The sequence below is a fragment of the Anguilla rostrata genome, chromosome 11, assembly GCF_018555375.3.
Source record: "Anguilla rostrata isolate EN2019 chromosome 11, ASM1855537v3, whole genome shotgun sequence".
NCBI classification, from domain to species: domain Eukaryota; kingdom Metazoa; phylum Chordata; class Actinopteri; order Anguilliformes; family Anguillidae; genus Anguilla; species Anguilla rostrata.
The window spans coordinates 10945340-10970884 of record NC_057943.1 but is presented as its reverse complement, the minus strand read 5'-3'; the positions used below and the strand labels follow the sequence as shown (position 1 = coordinate 10970884).

General features: G+C 48.3%; 1 protein-coding gene across 2 annotated transcripts in view; it reads left to right on the top strand.

Annotated features, from left to right (window-relative positions):
- fhad1 (forkhead-associated (FHA) phosphopeptide binding domain 1) overlaps positions 1 to 25113 on the top strand; it is a 31110-nt gene extending 5997 nt beyond the window's left edge. For both annotated transcript variants that reach the window (XM_064297858.1, XM_064297859.1), the window contains 18 exons: positions 271 to 357; positions 648 to 863; positions 1421 to 1616; positions 2270 to 2340; positions 2752 to 2874; positions 3216 to 3305; positions 3646 to 3886; positions 4773 to 4905; positions 7150 to 7256; positions 8240 to 8399; positions 9416 to 9518; positions 11683 to 11833; positions 13123 to 13229; positions 13333 to 13428; positions 13949 to 14175; positions 14693 to 14858; positions 17614 to 17694; positions 18845 to 25113. In XM_064297858.1, coding sequence (XP_064153928.1) covers positions 271 to 357; positions 648 to 863; positions 1421 to 1616; positions 2270 to 2340; positions 2752 to 2874; positions 3216 to 3305; positions 3646 to 3886; positions 4773 to 4905; positions 7150 to 7256; positions 8240 to 8399; positions 9416 to 9518; positions 11683 to 11833; positions 13123 to 13229; positions 13333 to 13428; positions 13949 to 14175; positions 14693 to 14858; positions 17614 to 17694; positions 18845 to 18988 — 2499 coding nt within the window. In that variant the 3' untranslated portion in view covers positions 18989 to 25113. The remainder of the gene's footprint in view (positions 1 to 270; positions 358 to 647; positions 864 to 1420; positions 1617 to 2269; positions 2341 to 2751; positions 2875 to 3215; positions 3306 to 3645; positions 3887 to 4772; positions 4906 to 7149; positions 7257 to 8239; positions 8400 to 9415; positions 9519 to 11682; positions 11834 to 13122; positions 13230 to 13332; positions 13429 to 13948; positions 14176 to 14692; positions 14859 to 17613; positions 17695 to 18844) is intronic.
- Positions 25114 to 25545: the final 432 nt, after the last annotated feature.

The following is a 25545-nucleotide window of genomic DNA, read 5'->3' as shown; positions in this document are numbered from 1 at the left end:
AGTCCCCCACTGCACCCCACTGCACCCCACTGTACCACTGTACCCACAGTCCCCACTGCACCCCACTGCACCCCACTGTACCCCACAGTCCCCCACTGCACCCACTGTACTCCCACAGTCCCCCACTGCACCCCACTGTACCCCACAGTCCCCCACTGCACCCCACTGTACCCCACAGTCCCTGCTATGTAGGAGTGGCGGCAGGGTGTGCGCTGTCAATGTATGGGCGGGGAGGAAAACAGCAGATCTCTCTGCTCTCTGTGTCCCCAGCTGGAGCGCCTCCGCAGCAAGATCATCCAGACCGCCTACTCCGCCCCTGGAGTCTCCACCCCGCTGGACGCAGTGTCAGACCAGCAGGTCAGTCTGTGGGAACTGCGTCCTTATCGCCATCAGTGACATCATCACCTGTCCATTTAGACGCTGCGGTGGTGGGTCCTTTCTCTTCTGTGAGAGTCTGCTGCTGTTCATCTGCCTCAGCTCTGAATGGATTAATGCAGGTCATCCAGCATGTGGTCATTAATATGCAAAAGTTGGCTGATGTGCAGGATGGTATTGCTGTTCTGGTTGCCCGTAGCAACAACAGCCATTTCTTTAACAAGAAGCACAGACCCGCAGGCTAACTCAGCAGCGACTGTCGCCCCCTGCAGGTGATAGAGCAGGTTACAGAGATGGCCGAGGAGAAGGAGGGGCTGGAGACCAGGGTCCAAGAGCTGGAGGAGCAGCAGAAGGAGATCTCTGAGGAGAGGGAGGAGCTGAGGGCCCGGGTGCAGGAGCTGGAGGAGCGGTTTGCGGGGCACACCGAGGAGCAGGACAGGATTGTTGAGGAGGCGCAGGGATTTAGGACTGCCCTGGAGGAGTGTCAGGTATGCTGATGCCTGATGGTGTACATCTCACGCCTCACTGCCCTGAACCTGCCTATGCATTAAAACACAGTCATGGTTAATATCTTCTAACTCTTGCATGGTTAGTAGACCAGAAGGAGCTGAGAGAAACACAGACTAATAGGCTCTTAGAATACAATAGGGTAGATACACTTTTTAACATCCACAAATTATATCTGTAGAAGCCATGCACACAATAAAATGTTTGTACTTTATGATGATTAAAACACAACAGGAATATTATTGTTTTTTAATCTACATTTGAAATCACAGAGTGGAGTATATTTAAGATCCACCATATACCATGCTGTACTTTACAACATCTATAGTACAAAGGAAGACTTTAAACATTATTTAAAGAATGGTAAATTGATGTAATTTGATAAATATAAATACCACTATGCATAGATTCCGTATGCTAAATGCTGCTTTTGGTCTGGTTGGAAACATGACAGTGTGAGATATTATGTGGTGATTAATCTCCCATTGAACCTACTCTGAATACTTTGTCTTCTTTGCTGTCCCTTCTCTGTACCCAGTCTCGCCTGCAGGAGGCGCTGTCCGTGCCCGCTCTGCAGAGGGAAATCTCTGCCCTGCAGGACCAGTCTGTGCCCCCGTCCCTGGCCTGGGTACAGTCTGCCGTCCTCTCCGTGCTGGCTGCCCAGCTCTCACAGGTACAGGAAGTGGGCCACGCCCTGCGGGATGCTGGGATAGAGGATTCAGACACTGCTGAAGGTACGTTGGTCCCCGCAGAGTCTTAGTCACACACTCCTCTGTGCTGCTTTGACCAATCTGGCCTGGTCACTGTTTCATTTGTTATGGTGGAGCTCTGCTGTTCAAGTGTTTGGGTGTATGTTGCCAAGTTAGGATTTTCAATATAAGCCTCCACATGGTGGGCATTTACATAATGGATTATTGTTTGATATTGTAGCTTCAGAATGGTCAAATACAGCTGTCCATCCCCTGACCCTGTGGTTACTGTAGTGTGGGCTACAGTGTGTGTGTGTGTGTGTGTGTGTGTGTGATGAGTCTGATGTTGCTGTGTGAGTGTTTGGTTACCGTCGTGTGAGCTAATCGTGCCAAGCTTTTGATGTTGCCATGTGTATGTTTGGTTACTGTGTGATCCATCTGCGTGTGATGAATTTGATACTGTACTATCTGTTCTGTGGATTGGCGGCATGTCCAGGGTGTTTTCCTGCCTCTTGCCCCAATGCATGCTGGGATATGTGGTTATAGATAACGGATGGGTGGGTCTGTTCTGTGCTGTCCCGTGCGCCATGTTTGTAGGCAGCTCCGTGTCTCTAGCTGTGTTGTTTAATTACAGTGGTATGGGCTGCGTGTGGAGAGCTCCATGTTTCTAACCTGTGCCATACTTGGCCCCACTGCAGGAGCCCCCGCAGGTATCAGAGCTCTGTGGCACCAGAGTCAGGAGCGAGAGGCGGAGCTTAGAGCCCTGCAGGTAGGACCACGCCCCCACCACCCCGCCCTGATCAGCAAATGTGCTGTAACAAATTTCATTACCAGTCAATTCTGACTTTAAGAAAATGACTTTAAGAGAATATGCCAAGTCACAGCAAACGTCTTATAAGACGTTTATTTTTTATTTAACATCAGAGCAAGCTGATCAGCGGTAATGTTATATGTAATTAATTATCTTATAAGATGAGACTGCAACATGTCATGCCTTAGCCAGCTGATCAGCTTTAATGTTATATGTAATTAATGATCTTATAAGATGAGATTGTAATATAACGTGTCGTGTCAGCGCAAGCTGATCAGCTACGATGTCATATTTAATTAATGATAACGTGCCCAGTCAAAGCAAGCTGTGGCGTTGATTGAAAGCCGGAGGGGGTGTGACTGCATGCAGGTGGAGCTGCAGGAGGTGCGTGGGGGTCGGGACGTCCTGATACAGAGCCAGGAGGAGCAGGCCAGAGAGCTGCAGGACCAGCTCAGCACCCTGAGAGAGGAGCTGGAACAACAGAGACAGCTGGTGAGAGATCACACCCTCCCCAAATGACTAATTTATTTAAAAACACTGACAGTAGTGTGCTGTGGGTGTCCCTCGGTGTGCTCCAAGCCTCAATTAAATGACACAGTACACCCAGGGATTCTGATATAAGATACCTGGATGATTAGGCCTTGTTGCCAGTGCCGTAACCAGGGCCCAGAACTACTGAGCCCAAGAGACTCAAACCCTTGGAGCGTTCGGGGTATGGTCCTGTGACTTTCGTTTTGTTTTGTTTTTGTAGTTCCATTACTTAAAATTATGTCCAGAATCAGTGTTTGGATAAGAAGATTTTGGCATGTGGGTAACTGATCCTCACACTGCAGGCTCAGAATGCCCAGAGTGAGGAAGACGAGGGTCTGAAACTTCAGCTGGAGGAGATGAGGAAGGAGCTGGAGTCAGTCCGTGGCATGGAGGTGAGAAGAGAAAAGAGAGAGGAGAAGAGGGAGGAGGGAGGGATTGGGGAATCTCCTACACCATGACTTAACACGACCAGGCTGTGTGTACCTGGATGTCTTGAGGTTCTGGTTACATCTAACGTCCATGCTTATACTTCTTATCTTTACCTCACAAATTTGACCAAATGTTCTGTTTTAATTTTTTTCATTTTGTCTCTCTCTTTTTGTTCTGTCAAACTTATGTTTTAAATCAAAACGAAAAGTCAAATCAAAGAGAAAAAACCCTTGTGTAAATGTATAGCTCAGAGTTGAGTAGGAAGCACGTTGTGGTTTGATCAGCTCTGCTCTGGTCCCCCAGACCTCCCTGCGTGAGGAGGCCTGGGCGAAGGAGGCGGAGCTCCATTCGATGGTGGAGGAGGCGAAGCAGAAGGGGGCGGAGCTAGAGAGGGAGTGTTACCGGGTGCGGGAGGCGGAGTACCGGGAGCAGGTCCGCCAGCACGCCCACACCATCGTGGACATGGACCAGAGGCTGACTAGAGCAATACAGCGTGTGAGGAACACTGAGGAGGAGAGGGACAGCCTGAGGGAGCAGCTGACTGGTGAGGGCGGGGCAGGGGGTAGGGGGGCAACTCTTTTTTTATTACACAGCCCTGTTGTTCACAGTGTAAACAGGTATGCTCAGGTGCCACCTTAACCTGTTAATTGGCAGCCATGGATACTGTCCCAGGCCATTGCACTCACATGAGGTTTCTGACTTTTAGAGTATCTTGTAGTTCCACCATTTGACCCTAGAGGGCAGGCCTGCTGTGTGAAGTTGGAACTTTTTAACATGGGCAATAACAGGAAATACCAAAATTTCCTTTAACAGCTGACTAGTCAGATCATTGATACTGACAGGCTCTCACATTTCCAATTTCAAGGACTCCAGTATTCTTCAGTGCGTGCTGTTCAGTAGGCACGGTAACATCAAACCAGGAATCAGCTGATTATTTTAAAAATAGTAGCAATCATCCAAATGGCTTTCAATACTTATTTCAATACTAATATTTATTAAACAGCAACCAGTAAAACAAAAAAGTAAAAACCAAATCAATTCTATATGAAAATTAAGTTATCTTATTTTTATTCACTGTGTTTTGTTTATTTAAATGTCCGCTGGAAAGCAGTGTACACATTTAAAGAACTCTAATGATGGGTATTTTATACACATGAGGTAGTAGTTCTGAGTAAAGGTGTGATTGCCATGTCCCATTGAACACTTTCATGGAGGCTAATTATCAAATACAGTTAATACATTTTTAATACAAATCAGCATTTCAAGCTCCAGTGACATATACTTCCCTAATGATAATTGTGAGGGAGAAATGAGTGGTGATTTAGTGAACGAACAGTCTTCAGGGCTCTTAATGGGTGGCTGTGGGTCTGTGCAGGACATGTACCCTGCGATGTGTAATTGAGCTCTGCATTGCTCTGATTGCCGTGTAGACTTGGAGAAGAAGCTGGAGAACAGAGATCCTGACCCCAGCCCTGTTTCCAGCCCTGACCCCACCCCAACCCCACCTACACCAGGCAAGGCTCCGGGGGCAGTGGCCCTGGAGGAGACGGTCACCCTGCTCAGGTACAGAGTCCTGTCCACCTGGACCAAAGATTGTTACTTACTTCTAAACCCTTTACTTATTTCACTTTCTAATAACCAGGTAAGTTAGTGAGAATATTTTCTTTTTTGATATAGCAAGGTGGGTGTGAGTACTAAGAGACATAGTGATTTAGGTGTACCTAGGGGCCTCTATCAAGGGCACAGTAGCTGGGATTTGAACCTGAAACCTTCTGGTAAACAGCCCAGGGGCTGTCAAAGAAATGGTAGCACTAATGGCTTGTGTTTACATAGCATCATTTGTCTAAAGTTATCAAAGTGTGATACATTGAATAGGGAAACTCACTAGCTAACACTATGGATCATTTAGTACCCTCCTGGGTAATGTACGTCAGCCATTGTGTACAAAATGTTCACACATCAGCTGAGGTGAAAGATGGAATATTATATATAATATGCTTATGGTTGACTTGGATTCATGTCATTACTTGACATGCCATAATTTTTATTTAGATTTGAAGAATTGCATTTTGGTTTTAAATATATTTAAGGAAATAAAATAGAAGGCTGTATGGTCTTTAAGCACAGCTCCACTCTTTTGCCAAATACATGTACATCAGTCATATTTCACTCAGATCTATTTTTCCAAGTTTAGAGAAATTAATGACGCGTGGCAGTGCTCCTTGAAGGCATCTATTTTATACAGCACCGGGAAAATTGTTTTCAGTATCAAACAGGAAGACACTGGAACACAGGTTGCCCGTTTCTTAATGAAGTAATTAGCATAAACAGCAGGATCCCTTCCCTGACACTACAGGGTGAAGTCAGTCTGGGCAACTGGGTCCCCTCGTGAAACCCAGACCCTCCTCTGGCGTTTCCCCATGAATAATGGATTAAACAGAAACATGAATAATTCAGCTCCTGGTTATGATATATAACAGCTCATACAGTAGATCTGACACAGGCCTGGATTTGCACTCTGAAACTCCTCTCTGACCCATGTCCAGCGCTCGTGGGTGTAGCTGAGGGTGTAGCTGAGGGTGTCCTCTGACACATGAATCAGTTTTCCTCTGAACCCCTCTTCTTTCACCACCACTCTCTGTGTGGGAGCTGAGATTTAGTGCCTGTTTGAACATCTTAACTCTTGTTTGTTTTTGTTTTTTGAGAAATGCTTTCTCACATTGTTTCAGTGTCAGTGTACAGTTTGACAGTAATTAACGGCAGATCCCTGGACTTGTTAACGAAGGTTGCAAAAACACATTTTGTGAGGTGATTGTGGAGAGAAGTTATTTTTTCATTCCCCAGGATCCGATCTCACTCAACTCTGTCTGAGCCAGAAAGCCGCTTTCCTTATCTTTGTTCTCCAGAAAGAGGAGTGATTTATTTTTAGAACAAAACCCAGACGCAAATGCAGCCCACACTGCCTGTGGCACATTTCAGCTTTTTAACAATGAGAAAACGAGAGATAGAGAGTGAGATAGACAGAGAGAGGAGGGGGAGAGAGAGAGCAAGAGAGAGAGAAAGAGGGAGAGGGGAGAGAGAGAGGGAGTGAGAGAGAGAGAGATGGAGAGAGAGGGAGAAGGGGGGGAAACAGAGAGAGCAAGAGAGAGGGGGGGAGAGACAGAGAGAGAGAGAGATTGTTTCATAATTCAAGAGAGCTGAGTTTGGCTTGGGAAGAGGCCTGCAGTGATGCAGGCTTTGGGCCGTCCTGTCTGTACCCCAGATGGGCCCATAGCAGTTAGCCCACTCAGCTTTCCTGCGTGCTGCCAGAACTGTGAAATCCTCATTCACAGCATAAATAAGGAGTGTGCCTGAAGAGTAACTAGATGCAGTGGGGAGGACCTGCTGGGTCGCGTGGTGCTGTGTTGCGTAGCCTTAGAGAAGACCTTGTACAAACAAAGTCAATTGCGCAATGTGTTTGGACAGTGTCTCTCACAGGGAAGGGGCTGGTTGAAGAAGGCTGAGAAAAATAAGTGAAATATTATATTAACTATTAACATTTGGATTAGAATTATGAAATGTGCTCAAAATATTTAGGGTGTGAATTAGGGGAGAGTTTTTATATTTATTACTATCAGTGTAATATTTTTTATCCTGAGATTTAGCAGCTGGACTCCAGTGCAGGGGCTCTCCTCTCTCTCTCATTAATCCTGCTGCTGGCCAAGCTGAGGTTTAACAGACTGATCAGAGTGTGACAGAATCCAGACATGCTCTCACCTTGCCGTAAACTCTGCCCTCCCCCCCTTCACCCCCCCCCCCCCCCCCTAGGGCCGCGCTGGCCGAGGCTCGTCAGGAGGCGGTTGCCCAGGGAGACGTCATCGCCGCGCTGAGCCGTGACCTGGCGGCGGCCAACGCCAGGATGTCGGATGTGACAGGTGCGGTCGTCCAGTAATAACCCCGGATCAGCAGACTGTTTCATTTCTGTGCAGGGTTCCAGCTCTGGTGCCGTTCTGGAGCGTGGGATTCCACGTCCGGATAGAAGTTTAATTCAGGGAGGCCCTCTTGTCTGTTTTTACTATGGCGTTAAAATGCGAGGTTCTCCTGTCATCCCACAGAGTCATTTTTAAAATGTAGTTGTATTTAATCTTCTGTATCGGTTTATCTGGATGATATATGTCCCATCTCTGCAAGCTTATTTTTTGATTTGCAGAGTGCTTTATTTGTCCACTGTGGCTCTGATGAGAAGAATGTAATTGAAACTGAATGACAAGTCTGCAATAGCAGAGGAATAAATGGAATAAAGATCCATTTGCTCGCAACTCCCCCAAAGTCACCGGCTGTATCTACCTTAAAATGTTATTTGAAAGGACAAGTTTACTCAAAAACACACCCTAAATTCTCTCTAACAGTGCTGATGTGGTTTTATTCCGTGGATGTGTTCTGTCATTCTCGATGCCTGTCTCATTTCACAGTGCAGGTAAACCTGCAGGCACATTTTGCATTCTGTGAACCAACTGATTTTTCCATTTGTCTGAAATATGATGTCAAAATATGGTATTGCAAGCCTGTTAAACCCCATGTTTTATGTTTTCCCCCTTGACTCTCAGTCTGTAATACCCATCAGTGCTCCGTCATAGCTACAACCTGAGCTATTGATTCGGGAGAGCGCAGACAAGCACATGCTGTGAGCTATCGTTCATAACACATCTCAGCATTTATCAGGAGCTCTTATCCAGGGGTACTTACTTACTCAGGTTACATTTCGACATACAATCCGTTTGTGCGGCTTGATACGTTTCCTATAGCCATTCAGGTTAAGTAGCTTATTCAAGGGTACAGCATAATCTAAACCGCAACCTTTTAGTTACGAGCCCAGTTCCCTAATCGTTATGCTACACCGCCACCACCTCCTGTGCAGGGGAGCTGAGCGAGCAGCGCAAAGTGGAGCTGGAGCAGCACCGGGCCCTGGTGGTGGATCAGAGGGTCAAACTGAGCACGCTCACAGAGAAGCTGGCCCAGATGTCACAACTTGTAGACAGGAAAGGGGAGGAGCTTCAGAGCGTGAGGGAGGAGCTCAGGTAAGAAGAAAGTGCTTTGTATTAATGCTCATAAAATGAGTTACATAAGTATTAGTCATATTGCTGGTGTCATATTTGCTGTCATATAGCTGGTGCCTTTAGGTGACAGTTTAGCTGTTCTGACAGCAAATGCGAGGGAAGCAGTTACTGTTTTATCTAAAATGTGGATGAAAGCTGTGCTTTTTCAAAAAGCACAGGGTACCCAAGGGTACAACGGTGTCATACCAGGGAATGGAACCTTTAAGGTTACAAGACCAGTTCCTCACCCAATATACTACACTGCCACGTGCCACGCATGCACGCACACTCGCACACGTGCACACACATTTCTGCTACTGGGCTCCTCTGTTGTGGGAGGCGGAGTGAATCAAACTGACAGGCTGAAATTGAACACAGATTGTAGAGATTAATATGGCTTCACACTCACACAGCTTTCATTGGCACATTTTCCAAAGCACCGCACAAGGCTTGGCCTCCAGATGCATCCTGCATATTGACATAGAAAAGGGTACATTAACCTGCTCTGGAGTATTAACTACATACACATGCTATTTACTGCATACGTATTGTTATTTACTGCATACAGTACATGCCATTAACTGCAAATATTGCGCTACTAACTGCATGCACATTAGTGTTAACTGCATGCATTCTGTTTCTAACTGCATACACATTTGTGTTAAGGGCCTGCACAGTGTTATTAACTGCATAAACATTAGTATTGATAATGGCATAAGATCTTATCATTAATTAATTTGCCCCTCATTTTTGTGAAAGCACAAATCTGTGTGTGTGTGTGCCTGTACATGTCCGTGTGTGCGTGCGTGTGTGTGTGTGTGTGTGTGGTTGTGTGTGCATATGTGTGTGCATGCGTGTGTGTGTGTGTGTGTGTGTGTGCGTGTGTGTGTGTGTGTGTGTGTGTGTGTGTGTGTGTGTGCATATGTGTGTATGTGTGTATGTGCGTGCGTGTTTGTGTGCATGTGTGTGTGTGTACATTTGTGTGTTGTATTGGGCAGGCAGTGTCAGGAGGAGCTGGAGAGGCGGGTCCAGACTGAGAAGGAGCTGAAAGAGAAGATGGACAGCAGCACTGCCTTGGTCCCGACCCCAGCACTCACTAAGGTGGGAGGAGTGTGGGGGGGTGAGATGACGCACAGGCAACCACGGTTCCCTCCCTCTAACCAGAGGACTACGGGTTTGAATCCGTGAAATTTTTGCTTTATCCAAAGGGGCTTTACCTGGATCTTGTATGGGTTCCAGAACTTGTCAGCTGTGTGCCAAACAGAATGAATCGTAGAATAAAGTGATTTGCACAGTGATTCGGCATGGATGTATGATCACTTCCCATCTCCTCCACATATAATTCACCGGATATAATTCCGTTAAATTCCAGTGGGCTATCTCAATATTTATATGTCATGTTTGTAAAAAGTGTAGTCTTCTCATGCTGTTAAAGCTGTTGGCAGCACTGATATTTTGTGTGGCGTGCAAACAAATTGAACAAATGTGTATCTTGTGCTGCATGTATGAGGAACTGAATAAGCACATTTTCAATCCTGTGTGATTGAATCATGATGATGGTTTTGCTGCAGCCTAAATGCTGTCTATTCTTGGCAGTAGGCTGGTGTTTCACCTGAGCTGCATACCATTGAAATGTTCCTGCTCTCACACCACACGCAGTTCAGTAACGGTGCCTTTTTGCTTTCTGGGTACTGCCTCGAGGTCAAATGTGTGGAACAGTGAGAGAATCATGGTAATTTTAATAAATCAGTGCACAGTCAGACAGGGGAGAAACCAGCTGAAACCAGCTGTTAGCGTGAGAGACGTTACAAATTGAATTACGTTATACTGCGTGTTTGAACGTTTGTGTCTTTTTGTGCATGGAGGGATAATATCCTGACTTCTTGAAAAACAGAAAGCGCGGTGAGCGTGATTTATTCTCTCGCGCTCCCTTCCTCCTCCTCCTCCTCCCCCTCCGCTGTGATCAGCTTGGCGCACGGCAGCGTCTGTGAGCTGTTCCTCCGGGGCTGCCCTGCCGTGCGGAGCGTGAGGGGAAAAACAGGGGCGTGACTCACTCCCGCGTGACATCATCAGCGAGAGAGAGTGGGCTCCGCAGTCACGATCTTCCCCCGATGTGAACTCGCAGCCAGCCTGGCCCCGACGGATTCAGCCTTAGCCGCAGTGCGCTTTGACGCTGTGAGGCGCTGATACGTGATTTTAAGAGTGGATTATTTTTACTTACATACTTATCAGCATGCGTGTAGCAGCATCCTGCTGCACCCTTAGCACAGAGGTGTGGTTTATCGATTCCTTATCGATTCCTGGCTGTCGCTGAATGTGGGTGATGCCTTATTATACGTACTCTGTGTGTGTGTGCACTCTGCGTATACATATACATTTGTGTATGGATATGTGAGAATCCTACATACACATTTGGTTCTCCTCTTGGAAATGGAGCACAGTATACTCTGGGTGTTAAACTCCATTGCTGGAGTTCTGCGTGTATGCTGTTTTATCCTGAACCTCCTCTTTTAATCTTTCAATTTGCCTTCTCATTTGTCTGTTTTTTTAGTACCGGGTGGCATTACAACAGCAGGTCAAAGCTTGTACCCTTTCTTCAGATGTGTAACTGCAAAGCCTAGTGAAAACTGCATCATTTTATAATGGGGGACTATGTATAAAAGGGCTGTAATTCCTACAGGGGTCACCCGGGATGGATGTAAATATCCTCAATTTAAAGCTTTAACCTCATGTGCATTGTTTATTTCTAATCCAGTGTGCTGGAGTACAGAGCCAAAACAACAAAAAATTGTGTCACTGTCCAAGTGCGGTCTGCACTGAAAGCTGCTGTTTAGCAGTAGACTGTGAGGAATTTATTTTGGTGTAATTATTGAAGAGATGAGATGGAGGTTTGTGTTAATCCTCAGGCTGAAAGGCACCCTTTGTGGCCTCCGTCCCAAATAGAGCAAAGATAATGTGCCGGGCTGGGGAGGAACTGAGGATTTACATCCTATCTGCCAAAATATCTGACCCCTTTCCAGGAAAAATCCTTTAAATAATGATGTCATTGGCAGGGCCACAGCGCCGACATCTGTAGTCAGCGCTGTGGAACTTGGGGAGATTCTGAGTGATGTCAGGGGCCCCCTCTCAGTCGCAAATCTGCACCCTCGCCAGCGTTTCCGCCCTGATTTACGTGCCCAAAATGTCCCTGGCTTGAGTCACGATTTCATCTTTTTATTCCGTTATTTCATCTGGGTTATTGTGTGCGCCCTCCCTGTTCCCCCAGGATGTGGCCGCCATGGCTGCCGCCGCCGAGCTGGCGGAGCAGGGGTCAAAGTGCAGAGGTCACCGGCACGAGGAGGTGATCCAGCGGCAGCAGGAGGCGCTGGCGGAGCTGAGGTCCCGGGCCAAAGCCCTGGAGCAGGCCGTGCCCATGAGTGAGTGAGCCGGAGTAGCCACAGATACTGTGCACACAGGCAACTCCCCGAGTCTGGGTCTGCCCCATGAGTGAGTGAGCCTGACCTGCAGCAGATACTGTGCACACAGGCAACTCCCCGAGTCTGGGTCTGCCCCATGAGTGAGTGAGCCTGACCTGCAGCAGATACTGTGCACACAGGCAACTCCCCGAGTCTGGGTCTGCCCCATGAGTGAGTGAGCCAGAGTAGCCACAGATACTGTGCACACAGGCAACTCCCCGAGTCTGGGTCTGCCCCATGAGTGAGTGAGCCAGAGTAGCCACAGATACTGTGCACACAGGCAACTCCCCGAGTTAGGGTCTGCCCCATGAGTGAGTGAGCCAGAGTAGCCACAAATACTGTGCGCACAGGCAGCTCCCCGAGTTAGGGTCTGCCCCATGAGTGAGTGAGCCTGACCTGCAGCAGATACTGTGCACACAGGCAACTCCCCGAGTTAGGGTCTGCCCCATGAGTGAGTGAGCCAGAGTAGCCACAGATACTGTGCACACAGGCAACTCCCCGAGTCTGGGTCTGCCCCATGAGTGAGTGAGCCTGACCTGCAGCAGATACTGTGCACACAGGCAACTCCCCGAGTCTGGGTCTGCCCCATGAGTGAGTGAGCCGGAGTAGCCACAGATACTGTGCGCACAGGCAACTCCCCGAGTCTGGGTCTGCCCCATGAGTGAGTGAGCCTGACCTGCAGCAGATACTGTGCACACAGGCAACTCCCCGAGTCTGGGTCTGCCCCATGAGTGAGTGAGCCTGACCTGCAGCAGATACTGTGCCCACAGGCAGCTCCCCGAGTCTGGGTCTGCCCCATGAGTGAGTGAGCCTGACCTGCAGCAGATACTGTGCACACAGGCAACTCCCCGAGTCTGGGTCTGCCCCATGAGTGAGTGAGCCTGACCTGCAGCAGATACTGTGCACACAGGCAACTCCCCGAGTCCGGGTCTGCTTTGGCAGGCGACAGGGTGTGGACACGTGCAAATCAGTGTTCGTCCAAGATGGTGAGTCACGAGAGTTGCATCATTTCTTGGTAGAGCGGATCACCATCTGCACTCTCTGAAGAATTACATTCCCCTCCCACCTGCAAATGGGCCATCTAATCCTCCCCCTGAAGCACACAGTCCCTTCCAGTCCTCACCACTCTGAGTGCATGTGTGTTTGCTGTAGATAAGGTCTCAGATGTCGTATCTGTAAAAGTAAAAAGTAAAATAAACGAATGTAAAAGTGAGTTTATGGTTTTCCATCTTTTTGACCCTCTCCCACAGTGTCCTCTCCAGAGCTGTGCATCCAGCAGGTGGCGCTGATGAGAAGGGAGCTGAGCGAGCTCAGGGCTCAGAAGGCCGCGTTGTACAGAGGAGCCGCTGACTCTATGGTACCGCTCGCTCACAGCCGCCTCACCACCGTCTCCCCATGAGACTGTTTAAGCTTGAGAAGGTTTGGGTAGCGGCGCTTCAGTGATGTGGTTCCTGTTGCAGACGCTGAACTCTCTTCCTGGAAGTCTGTCTGAGGAAATGCTGGAGCGCACGGCCAGGCTGGACGTGTCAGAGGCCCTGGAGCTCAGCGAGCGAACGGTCAGTTTCAGGACGCCGTGTCTCAGGCTTTCTGAGCTCAAAGCACCCTTAACAACCAGATGCAGTTACAGTGACCCCCCCTCCCCCCCTTCATTGAAATCTAAACTAATAATACCACTGTGCACCGTAACTGTACACTGTAACTACTGTAGTGCAGTAACAGAGCATGTAACTGGAGCAGGGAGTCATTTTACTGCTGCTTATCCTCTACATTTCCATGGAATGAAATGTAAAACATACTGTAAGCTATTTCTGTTGCGGGCATCTCAAACAAATTCAGCGCCTCCCATGGCTCACGTTTTCGGAACCGCAGATTTGGTTTTGGTTGGTTGTGGGGGGGGTGGTGCTGTTTTATCACCTGCCGTGAGTAGCATTGCCTCGCTGTGCTCAGTACCTGGAGCTGAGTGATCATTGGTGAGTTTAGGAGTTTAAGACTGTGGGTTTGTGAGTGTGGGTGGGAGGGTTGCTGGGTGTTGTGTGAGGGGCGGGGTCCCGTTGTCATCCTGTCCTGTGTGCGCAGTACCTGGAGCTGGCCCGGGTCCTGAGCGAAGCCCTGGAGCTGAGTGATGGGCAGCTGTCAGGCACCGCCTCCCTGAAGCACCTCCCTCGGGACGAGCGGGAGAGGCTGGGCTCCCTCAGGCAGAGGGACCTGGAGCTGCTGCGTACCCGTCTGAGCCTGCTGCACAGCCAGGCCCAGCGCAGGGAGGAGCTCCTGCAGGAGTACCACAGGGACATGGGCACCCTGAGGTACGGCTACACCCTGCCCTGCCCCGCTCTGCCCTGCCCTGCCCTGCCCTGTTCTGCCCCGCCCTGCTCCACTGGGCAAATCCCTGTAACCTTATACCCTGCCTCACTGTGTCACTGCACACACCCTACCAGGCATGTACCTGTAACCTGCACCCTGCCTCACTCACTGTGTTACTGCACACACCCTACCAGGCATGTCCCTGTAACTCTGCACCCTGCCTCACTGTGTTACTGCACACACCCTACCAGGCATGTCCCTGTAACTCTGCACCCTGCCTCACTGTGTTACTGCACACACTCCACCAGGCATGTCCCTGTAACTCTGCACCCTAGCATCTTCATCTCACCTTGTTATGCGTTATATTTTTCTAGGATAACCTAATGGATGCTTGTAGAATGATTGCCACCAGTTGAACAAAAGGGGCCTCCTATGATGGCGTTGCAGTGGTGTGTATTGGATGGGATTAGTCTGGTGTGGGCTGCTCAGGTCTGACTCCAGGCTCTCTCATCCTCGCAGGGACAGCCAGGCGACCGGCCAGCAGCTGCAGGCCAGGCTGGACAGCCTGAGGGCAGAGCTGCAGACAGAGTGCCAGGAAAGCTCCCTGCTTCGCGAGGCCCTCCAGCGCGCACAGGCCCGACTGGAGCAGGAGATTGGCCTGAACCGCGCCCTCAAGGAGCGCAAGGTGACCGGTGTTCCCTGACACACACCCAGCCTCACTGATCAGTAGTATTTTCCCCTTAGAATTCACCAGAAAGTATAATTTCATATTTGATCTTTTTTTTTCATTCTTAAGGGGGGCATGCCCTCAGGCCCCCCCTAGAGGGTTGCAGTTCTGGGGGCCTATGCATTTCAACCCCCCCCCCCCCAAATTCAAACTAAAGGTACACCCTTGGTGAGAATGGTGCCTAATTGCCTTCTGTTAATCAAGCCACGGTGTGCAGATGCCACTGAACAGCTGTCCACCAAGCATATTTGTAAACTAACCATTTATGGGCGTGTCTGAACTGAGTGATAAGCAGAGGGGTGGGGCTGGGGTGTTTTATTACTGTGTTTGTCCACAGTCCCCATTTGCTCCTTCCTGTGCTGCAAGGGCATCGTTATCTAATCTGACCAAAGTGCTTTATTGAGGAGGGCCCTCCCACAATCCCCTGGTCTTTAATTAAGCCTCGCGCTGCCTCCAGACACTACCGCTGACTGGATTTCTCAGAGAAGCTTAAATTACTTTTTCTCCCGAGAAATAGATCCTTTTAGTAGCTGCTGTTTAGAATAAGTCACGGTTCTGAATTCGAAATAAATTTGTGAAGTAATTCTGTCTATTTTCACGCACATTACATGGAGAAAATGGACGTGTCTCAGTTACTTTACAAACGCTTCAGGGCGTGTTCATTGAGACCAGTGTAGGGCAGTTTTTGCTATAATGGGTAGTTTATTAGCTAGAAACCTTGTCTCTTTAATTAATGATTCATTGGGCTCATGAAGTGAACTGCTGCAATCAAGCGGAGGAGGGTGTAGGTGGAGATGAAAGTCTAGCCATTCAGGAATGTCGTTGCTTAGAAATGTTGGCTGTTTAGTGGGCGGTAATGAGCCCTGATCCACTGTCATAATCAAAACATGAGGAAGTGCTGATTGGCTGCCTACATGGTTTGTTTTTCAGGGTTTAAGTGAGCAGCGAAGCTAACTCAGAGCGCTAATCTCAGAGCGCTAACCACTGCCTCACTCATGCTCATGGTATTGTGTTGATGAGGGTGGCCTGGCCTTATTTGACCATGTAATGCCAGGGTTTTTAACATTACTGTGAAACAAATTCTCCCTTTGTTTTCAGTAGGTAATTACATTAAATTAGATTATAATACTTTTGGAGGATGTAGCAGATTCTGTTATCCAGAGCAACCTACACAGCTTGCATTTTTTAAACATGCAATTAGTTTATATTGCTGGATATTTACTGTAGCAATTTGGATTAAGTACCTCACTCAAGGATACTACAGCAGTGTTCCACCAGGGAATCAAACCTGCAACCACAGAGTCACAAGCCCACTTCCCAAACCATTTTACTATGCTGCCAACAAACGGAACCAATTGATTTGTGCATGAAGCCAAAAAGTGAATGAGGAAAAAACAGAAATATGTTTTCTCCAGCTTGGTCACGCGGTCATTTCTATTGTGAGAGCAGTGCCTGATGTTCTTGTTTCAGCACAAATAAGGTTCAGCTCGAGGGCTTCTGGGTCAATTCCGGGAGATTGTTTCTGATTGTGTGTGCTTGGTCACATGGTCCCAAGTGGCTCAGCAGCTCGTGTGATGTTCAGTGTACGAGTTTGGTGCGCTTCCTCCCGCCCTCCCTTTTATTGTCTGTTCTTGGAGAGGGGCCTAACCTTCCTGTACGCGGCACAATTGGCTCCCAATGTTAGTCATTAATAAAAGTGGGAGATTTATGCTAGCGCACAACACGATTAACAGTCCTCCAAAGGGACATCAGCCCAGTCAATATTTAAAAATGCATTTAAGAGGCATGTTTAATCTTATCTTAATGAGAATCAACCAGAAATGACCTACGGGGAAAATACACTGTAATATTAAAGACACATACTCTTGTGCGCAATGTGTCTTCCCAGCTGTGTGTGTGTGTGTGTGTGTGTTTGTGCGCACGTGTATGTGTGCTCAGTGCATGCAATATCAGACAGCAGTGCCTTGTTGATTTGATAGGTTAGAGAAAACAGTATATCAGCAAGGCCATTCTGGCCAGAATTGTGTTGAGCCAAATGGGTTGTTTTTACTGAAATTAAAGGGCAAAACACAATCAAAATGTGCTTTGTGAGGGAGTTTCTGTTCCATCCTCTGCCAGTGCATGAAATATTCAGAGGGAGGAGCTGCGGTCCCAGCTGGATTCCAGAGAGAGACAGCTCTGATCTCTCTGCTGCGCTTGCCAGGGGAGGAGAGCGCCCCCCAGCCCAGAGATTACTGTCCTGTCAGTGAACCCCAAACCAATCAGACCCTGTCCAGTCTGTGTGTTTCACCAGAACCCCAAACCAATCAGACCCAGTCCAGTCTGTGTGTTTCACCAGAATCCCAAACCAATCAGACCCAGTCCAGTCTGTGTGTTTCACCAGAACCCCAAACCAATCAGACCCAGTCCAGTCTGTGTGTTTCACCAGAATCCCAAACCAATCAGACCCTGCCTAGCTTGTGTGTTTCGCCAGAACTCCAAACCAATCACATCAGGTTCTGTCCAGCGTGTGTGTATTTCATTGTATATCCCTTTACCACCTCAGTGCCAGTTCCAAACCACTTAGAGCTTCTCTGTTTCATGACCCTGTGAACAGTGCAGGGTTTTGGGTTTGGGCTGACAGTAACTGCGGTGTGCTGTGGCTCTCTGTCTGCTGATGGTTCCTGTGTTGTGAGTCGCTGTGCTGATGATGCCTCTCTCTTCTCCCCCACAGGGCCTGAGCGTGGAGAGGCTGGAGAAGAGGATCACGAGGACCCCCTCCCACAGCTGTGTGCAGGAGGACGTCAGGGACAAGGTGAGCTTGAGAGCCCGATTCCTCCACACCCCCAGCCTGCCTGCCGCCCCCCCCCCAGCCTGGCCCCCCAGCGTGGCCCTCCACACCCCAGGCCTGGGCCTCCGTACCCCCAGCCTGGCCCCCGCACCCCTGGCCTGCCCTCCTCTTCCTCCCTCCAGCTGGGATGCTTTTCTCTGCTGATAATTAGCTTCTCTTTCCTCACTCCACCTCCTACAGGGCCACTCTCCAGAGATCAGTCCTCTGTCAGCATTTTGTTATGGCTGTTTCACTGCGCTGCAGATGGACAGGGCTGACTAATCAATCTGGAGGTGCTGAGTGATGAGATCGTCCCACTATTCTTAACTCCCTCCCAAACTTTTTCTGTGTAACTTTTCAAAGTCCGAACTTTGGCGGTGGGTGTTATTCATAATGCACTGCATCACATTTCCCCCAGCTGAACCCACTCTTCTCTGTGCATGGACCTGCTTCCTGTCTCCCCTTCTTCTCTCAGTTCTGTCCAGCTGTGAGCAGTGCAGACTCCCCATGTGACTTTCTCCGCATTATCCTGATTTCCTTCCCCTCTGTTAGCACTGGTGCGCGCTGGCTGAGCCGAGCTCTGCTTCTGTATGAATAATTCACACGCAGCCTCGAGGGTTCCCCCTGTGCCCTGCCAGTTGCAGAGAGGGGTCCCGGGTCAGAGACGGGCATGACTGGAATCCCTCTGCTGAGGGAAGCTCCCCCGCCTGGTGTCTGCCAGCGTTTGGGGGGCCGGTGCCTCCTCTTGATGGAATGCTGCAGTACCGAGCGATTAGCGCGCTAACCGCCCTCGCACCCTGTGGTTGTGTTTTAAAATGTAGCGCTGCGTGACACATTATTGTGCTTCAGGCAATTATTTACGTATTTATTTATTTATTTATTTATTTACTTGTGTATTTATTTATTCGTTTGCACAGTTGGATGTTAATTGCATCGGTTTCAAGTTAAGAGCTATGGCTGATCAGGGAAATCAAACCCTGCATCTTTCAGGATGTGAACTATAAACCTTTCACAAGCACAAGCACTTTCACACCATGCACCCCACACCACATACTCACTGTGATTGGGTATTACGCCCACCCCCTCCCCAGACCAGCTCCTGCCTCGCCCTCAGGGTCTCTGTCTCTTCCCACAGGCTGCATCCAGGAAGGCCAACCTGCAGGAGAAGCTGAAGAAGAGGGAGTATGAAATCGAGGTGCTGAAGAAGCAGCTGAGGAACAGCGCCTCCGGCAGGCCGGCAAGTGCACAGCGGGCGTCTCTAGTGCCCGAGGCCCACTGACGCTTCAGCCCAGCCGAACTGAGAAACGGGGACTGGGGTGCACGCGGGCGTGAGGCCAACAGAGCAAGGCAAGTGCGTAGAACTGTGAGCAGCCCTGTGCGCCATTCACTGGAGCAGGAGCTAGAGAGCTGTGAGAAACCCTATGCCCCGTTCACTGGAGCAGGGGCTAGAGCTGTGTCTGACCCTATACCCCATTCACTGGAGCAGGGGCTAGAGCTATGTCTGACCCTATACCCCATTCACTGGAGCAGGGGCTAGAGCTATGTCTGACCCTATACCCCATTCACTGGAGTAGACCCTATTCCCCGCTCACTGGAGCAGGGGCTGGAGCTGTGACTGACCCTATGCCCCGTTCACTGGAGCAGGAGCTAGAGAGCTGTGAGAAACCCTATGCCCCGTTCACTGAAGCAGGGGCTAGAGCTATGTCTGACCCTATGCCCCGTTCACTGGAGTAGACCCTATGCCCCGTTCACTGGAGTAGACCCTATTCCCCGTTCACTGGAGCAGGGGCTGGAGCTGTGACTGAACCTATACCACATTCACTGGAGCAGGGGCTAGAGCTGTGACTGACCTTATACCCCATTCACTGGAGCAGGGGCTAGAGCTGTGACTGACCCAATACCGCTTTCACTGGAGCAGGAGCTAGAGCTGTGACTGACCCTATACCCCATTCACTGGAGTAGACCCTATTCCCCGTTCACTGGAGCAGGGGCTAGAGCTGTGACTGACCCTATACCACATTCACTGGAGCAGGGGCTAGAGCTGTGACTGACCTTATACCGCTTTCACTGGAGTAGTCCCTATGCCCTATTCACTGGAGCTGGTCCAATTACACATGTAATCTCAATGTGATTTCCCTTTATAGCATCACTGTACTGCATCTCAGTGCTGTGGGCTCATTGCAGATTTAAATTTTGCTGCCCCACATTCTCGTGCGTCATGTAAGACGGAGGTGTCCGTGTTGCAGTCAGAGAGCGGTCCCGCTATGAAAAGAGTTTGAGTATTCATCATCACCCTCACCTTGTGCCAAGGTCTTTTTAAATGGAACCTGCGTCACAGGCTCAGGGGCAGTCAGGCTCTTTTCTTTTTCCCTCTCTCTCCCGCTCAGTTTCTTATGCTCCAGAGCCCTGGCCAATGAGCTGCAGTCGTTGTGCGTTCTTTATGACATCATCATATGAAAGCCCAAAATGGCTCGCCTGCATTGAAACGCGTTTGTTGTGTCAGTTTTTGGCAGCGCTTGATTGGAGCGTTCCTGTCCCATCTCTCCGCTGCTGGTTGCTCTTTCCTGCCAAATCCTCCGCTTTCAGCCACGGCTACCCGTGAGAATCTCGCACTTATATAAGCACCAATAACGGGGAGAATAGTGGTAAATTGGTCCTGGATCTATTCTGCCTGATAGGAGATAAAAGGAGACCGTGTAGTGTGCATCAGAGCACACACACACCCCCCCTCCCTCCTGGGTTCTCTGCAGTCATGTGACTGCAGCGGGAGGAGCTCTGCTCCGCGCGGCACGTTATCACTGAGAGCGCTCCGCAGCGCTGATTCATTCATCAGACCCTGCGCCCACTCGAGTCACGAGCCTGCACGGAGAGCTCCACGCGTCAGCCTGCGACGGAGCTGAGGGGGAGTGTGAGTGTGCGTGTGTGTGTGTGTGTAAGTGTGTGGGAGTGTGTGTGCGTGTGTGTGCGCGTGCGTGTGTGTGCGTGTGTGTGCGTGTGTGTGTGTGTGCGCGTGTGTGCATGTGTGTGCGTGTGTGTGCACGTGTGTGTGTGTGTGTGTGTGTGTGTGTGTGTCTGTGTGCGTGCGTCTGCGCGCGTGTGTGTGAGTGTGTGTGTGTGTGTGTGTCTGTGTGCGTGTGTGAGTGTGTGTGTGTGAGTGTGTGTGTGTGTGTGTGTGTGTGTAAGTGTGTCTGTGTGTGTGTGTGTGTGTGTGTGTGTGTGTGTGTCTGTGTGCGTGTGTGTGTGTTCTGTGTGGGAGTGTGTGTGTGTGCGCGCGCATGTGTGTGTGTATGTGTGTGGATGTGAGTGTGTGCATGTTTGCGTGTGGGCACATGCGTGTGTATTTATCTGTGTCAGTATGTCCCTGTGTATGTGTGACCTCTTTGTACAAGACATGTGCTCCTATGGGTGTGTGTCCTTGTATAAACAATAGTGTCCGTGTTAATATGTGTGACTGTTGGTGCGCACGGGTTTCAGTTCAAATCAATATTTTCTCAGTCACAAAGACAGCCTCATACTGCTGGAAAGCTGCAGAGAGCATTTTTTTCAGGTCAAGTCAATCGACTGTGAAAATGCAATACGGCCGTCTTTTATGAAAACCGTAAAGAAGCCCGAACATTCCTTTTTAAGCCGCCAAATCCCGGCGAGTCTTTTTAGCAGCTGCTGCTGTATCTCCCCAATGAAGCCTCCCAAGTCCCTGAAATACAGCACACAGCTCCTGCAGTGCTAATCCAGAGATAATCATTAAAGCCATTTTCACTATTTGGCTGAGGCGGTTCCCCTCTCTCCAGCCCCCCCCCCCCCCCCCCGTATATAATGAGTTAGCGTTGCGCTAACTTGTGTTCTTCCCCGTTGACCCAGATAGGACCTGTGAATATGTGGGGAGCAGATGGCTGTGATATTTAAACGCCTGCGTTTCTCCTCCGGGCGGAGGCATGCGCAGTCATTTCCGCCATCTTAGGCCGGCCTGCGTGACTCCCGCCTGCCTTTTAGTGTGACGGGATTGGGATTAAATCCACCAGCCTGCATTAAGACCGGAGTGGGAATGCCCAGCGCTGCCAATGTCCGGGTGATGTCAGAAGGGCATTCCCAAATCAATCAGGGGGCCGGTTTCGCTGGCTGTCTCCCACAAATATCTGAAAGCTCTTCAGACTGCGCCTCAGTGTGTCTGTTAAACAATTAAAAATAAATCCATCTCTCTCTTTATCTCGTAGGCTTCACATAGGGCAGTGACTTTGCATATCTCTCAGGGCTCCTGTGGCTTGTTTGCTTCAGGGTGTAATGTGCTTTGACTGAAAGCAGCTGCTAAGTGACTAAATTGTAAATCGGATGATTTGAAATGCAAATCGTGAGAGAACGCAGTGGGAGCAGCCGTTCCTGTGGTCATGGAAGGCGGAGTCTCATAGTAACACAAGGCCAACCATGCCACAACAACGCTAACTACAATCCGCCCACAACTGATCATTTGGCAGTATGTATGGTCAAGGTCTGCCACGCCCTATAGAGATACTGTTTTGCACCAGATAATGCAGTGGTAAAAAAAAAAATTTTCTTGTATCTTGGACAGAGTGTGGCTGGCCCTCATTTGTCCCTGCTCTGAGTGGAGCTGTGGATCCAATAGCTCTTTGATTTTGGGGATAAGTGAAATACCTTATGAAGCACCATTTAAAACTGCTTAACCAACATTCATTAATATTATTAGGAGTACTTATTGACAGTTTTAATCCTATACAAATGTTACAGTATGTCTTCAGACAGTTTTTGTCTGTTATTTAAAAAATTATGAATGTTTTAAAAAATGCTTATCAATTAATTTAGTTTTACTAATCTGAAGTAATTGCTATGAATATGCCTTTTGTGGTCTTATGCAGTGCTTGATAAGTGTGTGCGTACACATAAGACCCATGAACACCACAACATATCCGTGCTCATTGAAGTAATGTTTTAGAGCTGTGCATTCATAAATTCCACAATAGCACTGAAATGAACATTAACCCTAATCTTCCCAGGAGGGCTTTCTGACTGGACGTTTCAGTGCATCTGATTTGAGTTGGAGCTTTGGTGTGTTTGTCACACATTATTGTAACGTATGTAAATTGTGGGGGGAAAGGCTCTTTAGTGCTCATGGTTATATGAAAGCTGTGTGATTCTGAGATTAATTGGATGGACTGGCTTTATGGGAGAGTCTGTTCCAGTCTAGGTTAGATTTGACTGTGGGTTCTGGAGAGAGGGCAGAGAGAGACAGTCTGGGAGATGTCATGGGCCTCGTCCACCAGGCCCCGAGGAACAGTTAATTGGCACTCTGAAGATTGCTGTTTGCTCTTTTAATCATTCTGTCATCAACAAAACGCCCCCCGCATCCAAGGCTCTTCCAAACAGCTGCCTCATCGCTAATGATGTCCTTAAGCACTGCCCCATTTTGTCCTGGGAACCAGATCCGGCCCTCTGCTCCTGTAAGTAGATCTGAGTGCTGAGCAAACCCAATGATGTTATGTTTGATGGATGTGTGCACTCATGTACTCCAGCATTAATTTGTATCGATGCCTGAAGACAAATAATTGTTTAGTAGATTGTAAAGCGTTTTGGTACCCAGACCGCAGACTGCTGGGTCCTCCCAGAGAAGCCAGTCTGCGCTCCCATTACACCAGCAGTGACTTGGTGAGATATGGAGGGTTGTGAACCCACTATCTGTGCTGTTACTGCCCTTTTGATGTAGAGCAGGTCTAAATCAGAAGATTCTATTTTACATACACACCTGCACATATACACACACACACATACACACTCATACACACACACACACAAACTGTTGAATATAACCAGTGTGAAGAAACAGTGCAGGTTTGCTGATTAGAGCACAGTAACCTGAGTGCATCCATGCATGCTGAGCAGTATTGTGTATGTATGTGTGTGTGCGCGTGTGTGTTTGTGTGTGTTTGTGTGTGCGTGTACATGTATGCTTGTGCCGAACATGTCTGAAGGCTCAGAGTTGATGTGATCTGTACGTTTGGTGTGTATGATGCTGTGTCCTGTGTACGTGAACCTCTCCACCTGTTACAGGAAGCTGCAGGGCCACTTTTATCCTGGGCTTACTTATGTAGGTCTCAGTCTCAGATGCATAGACTTTCAGGGCCCATGGTGGTTAATTTAACTCAAATATAATCCTCTGGAATTAACATTATTCATTGATTTAGCATATCGCCCTGCTTCAGAAGCTGAAACGGATATTTTCAGCAGTGAATTGCAGTGAATTGCAGAGGCTGCATGTGCCGCTTACTCTGAAGAAAAACAATCTGGAAAAACAGTTTCCTGTATTTGGATCAAACTATATTTTTATTCATCTGTCAAAAAGAATTAGTAGCGGAAAATTCATTGAATCTGCTGACGTGTCGCACCTTGTGCTGCAGAAGCAAGCTGGAGACCTCAGATGAGATCTGCTCGTAGCCTTGTGCTCGTGACAGTTCCGTGACAGAGACCCATTGTTTGAACGTTTGTGTGATCTCGTACAGCGCATGACAAGGCTGAAGAAGAATGAGCTGACAAAGCACTTCTTGAGCTTTGGAGCAATTCCATTTCCTCTTCATCAGCCCACGTTTTTTTTACCAGTCATATTTTTAGCCCCATCTCTTTACTGAAGCATCCTCCAAACTGAATCCCTGGGAATGAATGTGCTGTACCTGTGCTACCTGTCTGGAAGGCCCTTCAAGGCTCTGGAGCCTACAGGATTTGGTTATGTAACTGAAGTCACTATTTGGACAGGGAGCTAACTCCTCTGGAACACCAGATCTGAATATGTGGTTAATGTAACGGTAAGAAGTTAAGCCCCAAGTCTAGCCCCAGGGACCTATATTATCCAGCTCTGTTTCAAACTTTCAAGCATCTGGGTTTGGGCTGTTTCACAGATGATTTGAATGAAAAGTTCTCGGTTTCTGGTTGGAAAAATGTCAGCGTGTTATCTGTACTTTATCTGTAAAAATCATTTTTCTGAGATTAACCGGCTTGTACAATTGATGCATTTCATTTTTACGAATTTTTGATTTGAGATTTTGTATTAAACCTGCATCAATGCTGTGCATCAGTACTTCGAAACATTTTTATTTATCACAGATATGCCTGAAATAAAATTTATCCTAAAGGAATTCACTTATAAAGTATAAATGCAATTAAATTATGGCTAAATCAGTACTTAATTATATTTTTTAAAGCTTGGATTGTTTATGCTTAGAGATTTATATTTTTGCATGCTAATGTAATACTTTGTGAAAAGATGAATAAAGATGTATGTGCCTGTCTGTTTAGATGGCACATTGTGTTTCATTTGATCTTATTTCCACGTTTTTCCATTTCACCCTTGAAAACTACTGTACTTTGGGTTAAAAAAAAGCTTATATTTCACATTCTGAACAATTTGATATATCTGGTATCAAGTATTTCCTGTTATCTTTTCTGTCCTCTGCCCATTTGGTATTGCTTACTAAAGAATAATCTTGTGGCAGGAAATGATGTCACAAGTCCATTGCTGTGTCCCAAGCCCCCCCCCCCCCCCCAACTGGGTGGTAAGACACATGAGCCCCCTCCTACAGCCTCGTGCATCACATCAAGCTACAGTCAGTTCTGACTCACTACCCTCCCACACTGACACCTGCACACATAGCATGCCTGCTGACCCTTCCAGCAAAAATAGAACTGTTCCTTTCCAGCTGGAACTTCTCAGAAAAATAGCCGATTACAAAATGGCCTTTTTTCTGTTTTGGGCTGTTCTCACAAGATTGTTTTTTTTTTTGTTGTAACAAATGTAACATGTAAATTCTCCATTTCAGAGGTCGTGTTTGCAAATTG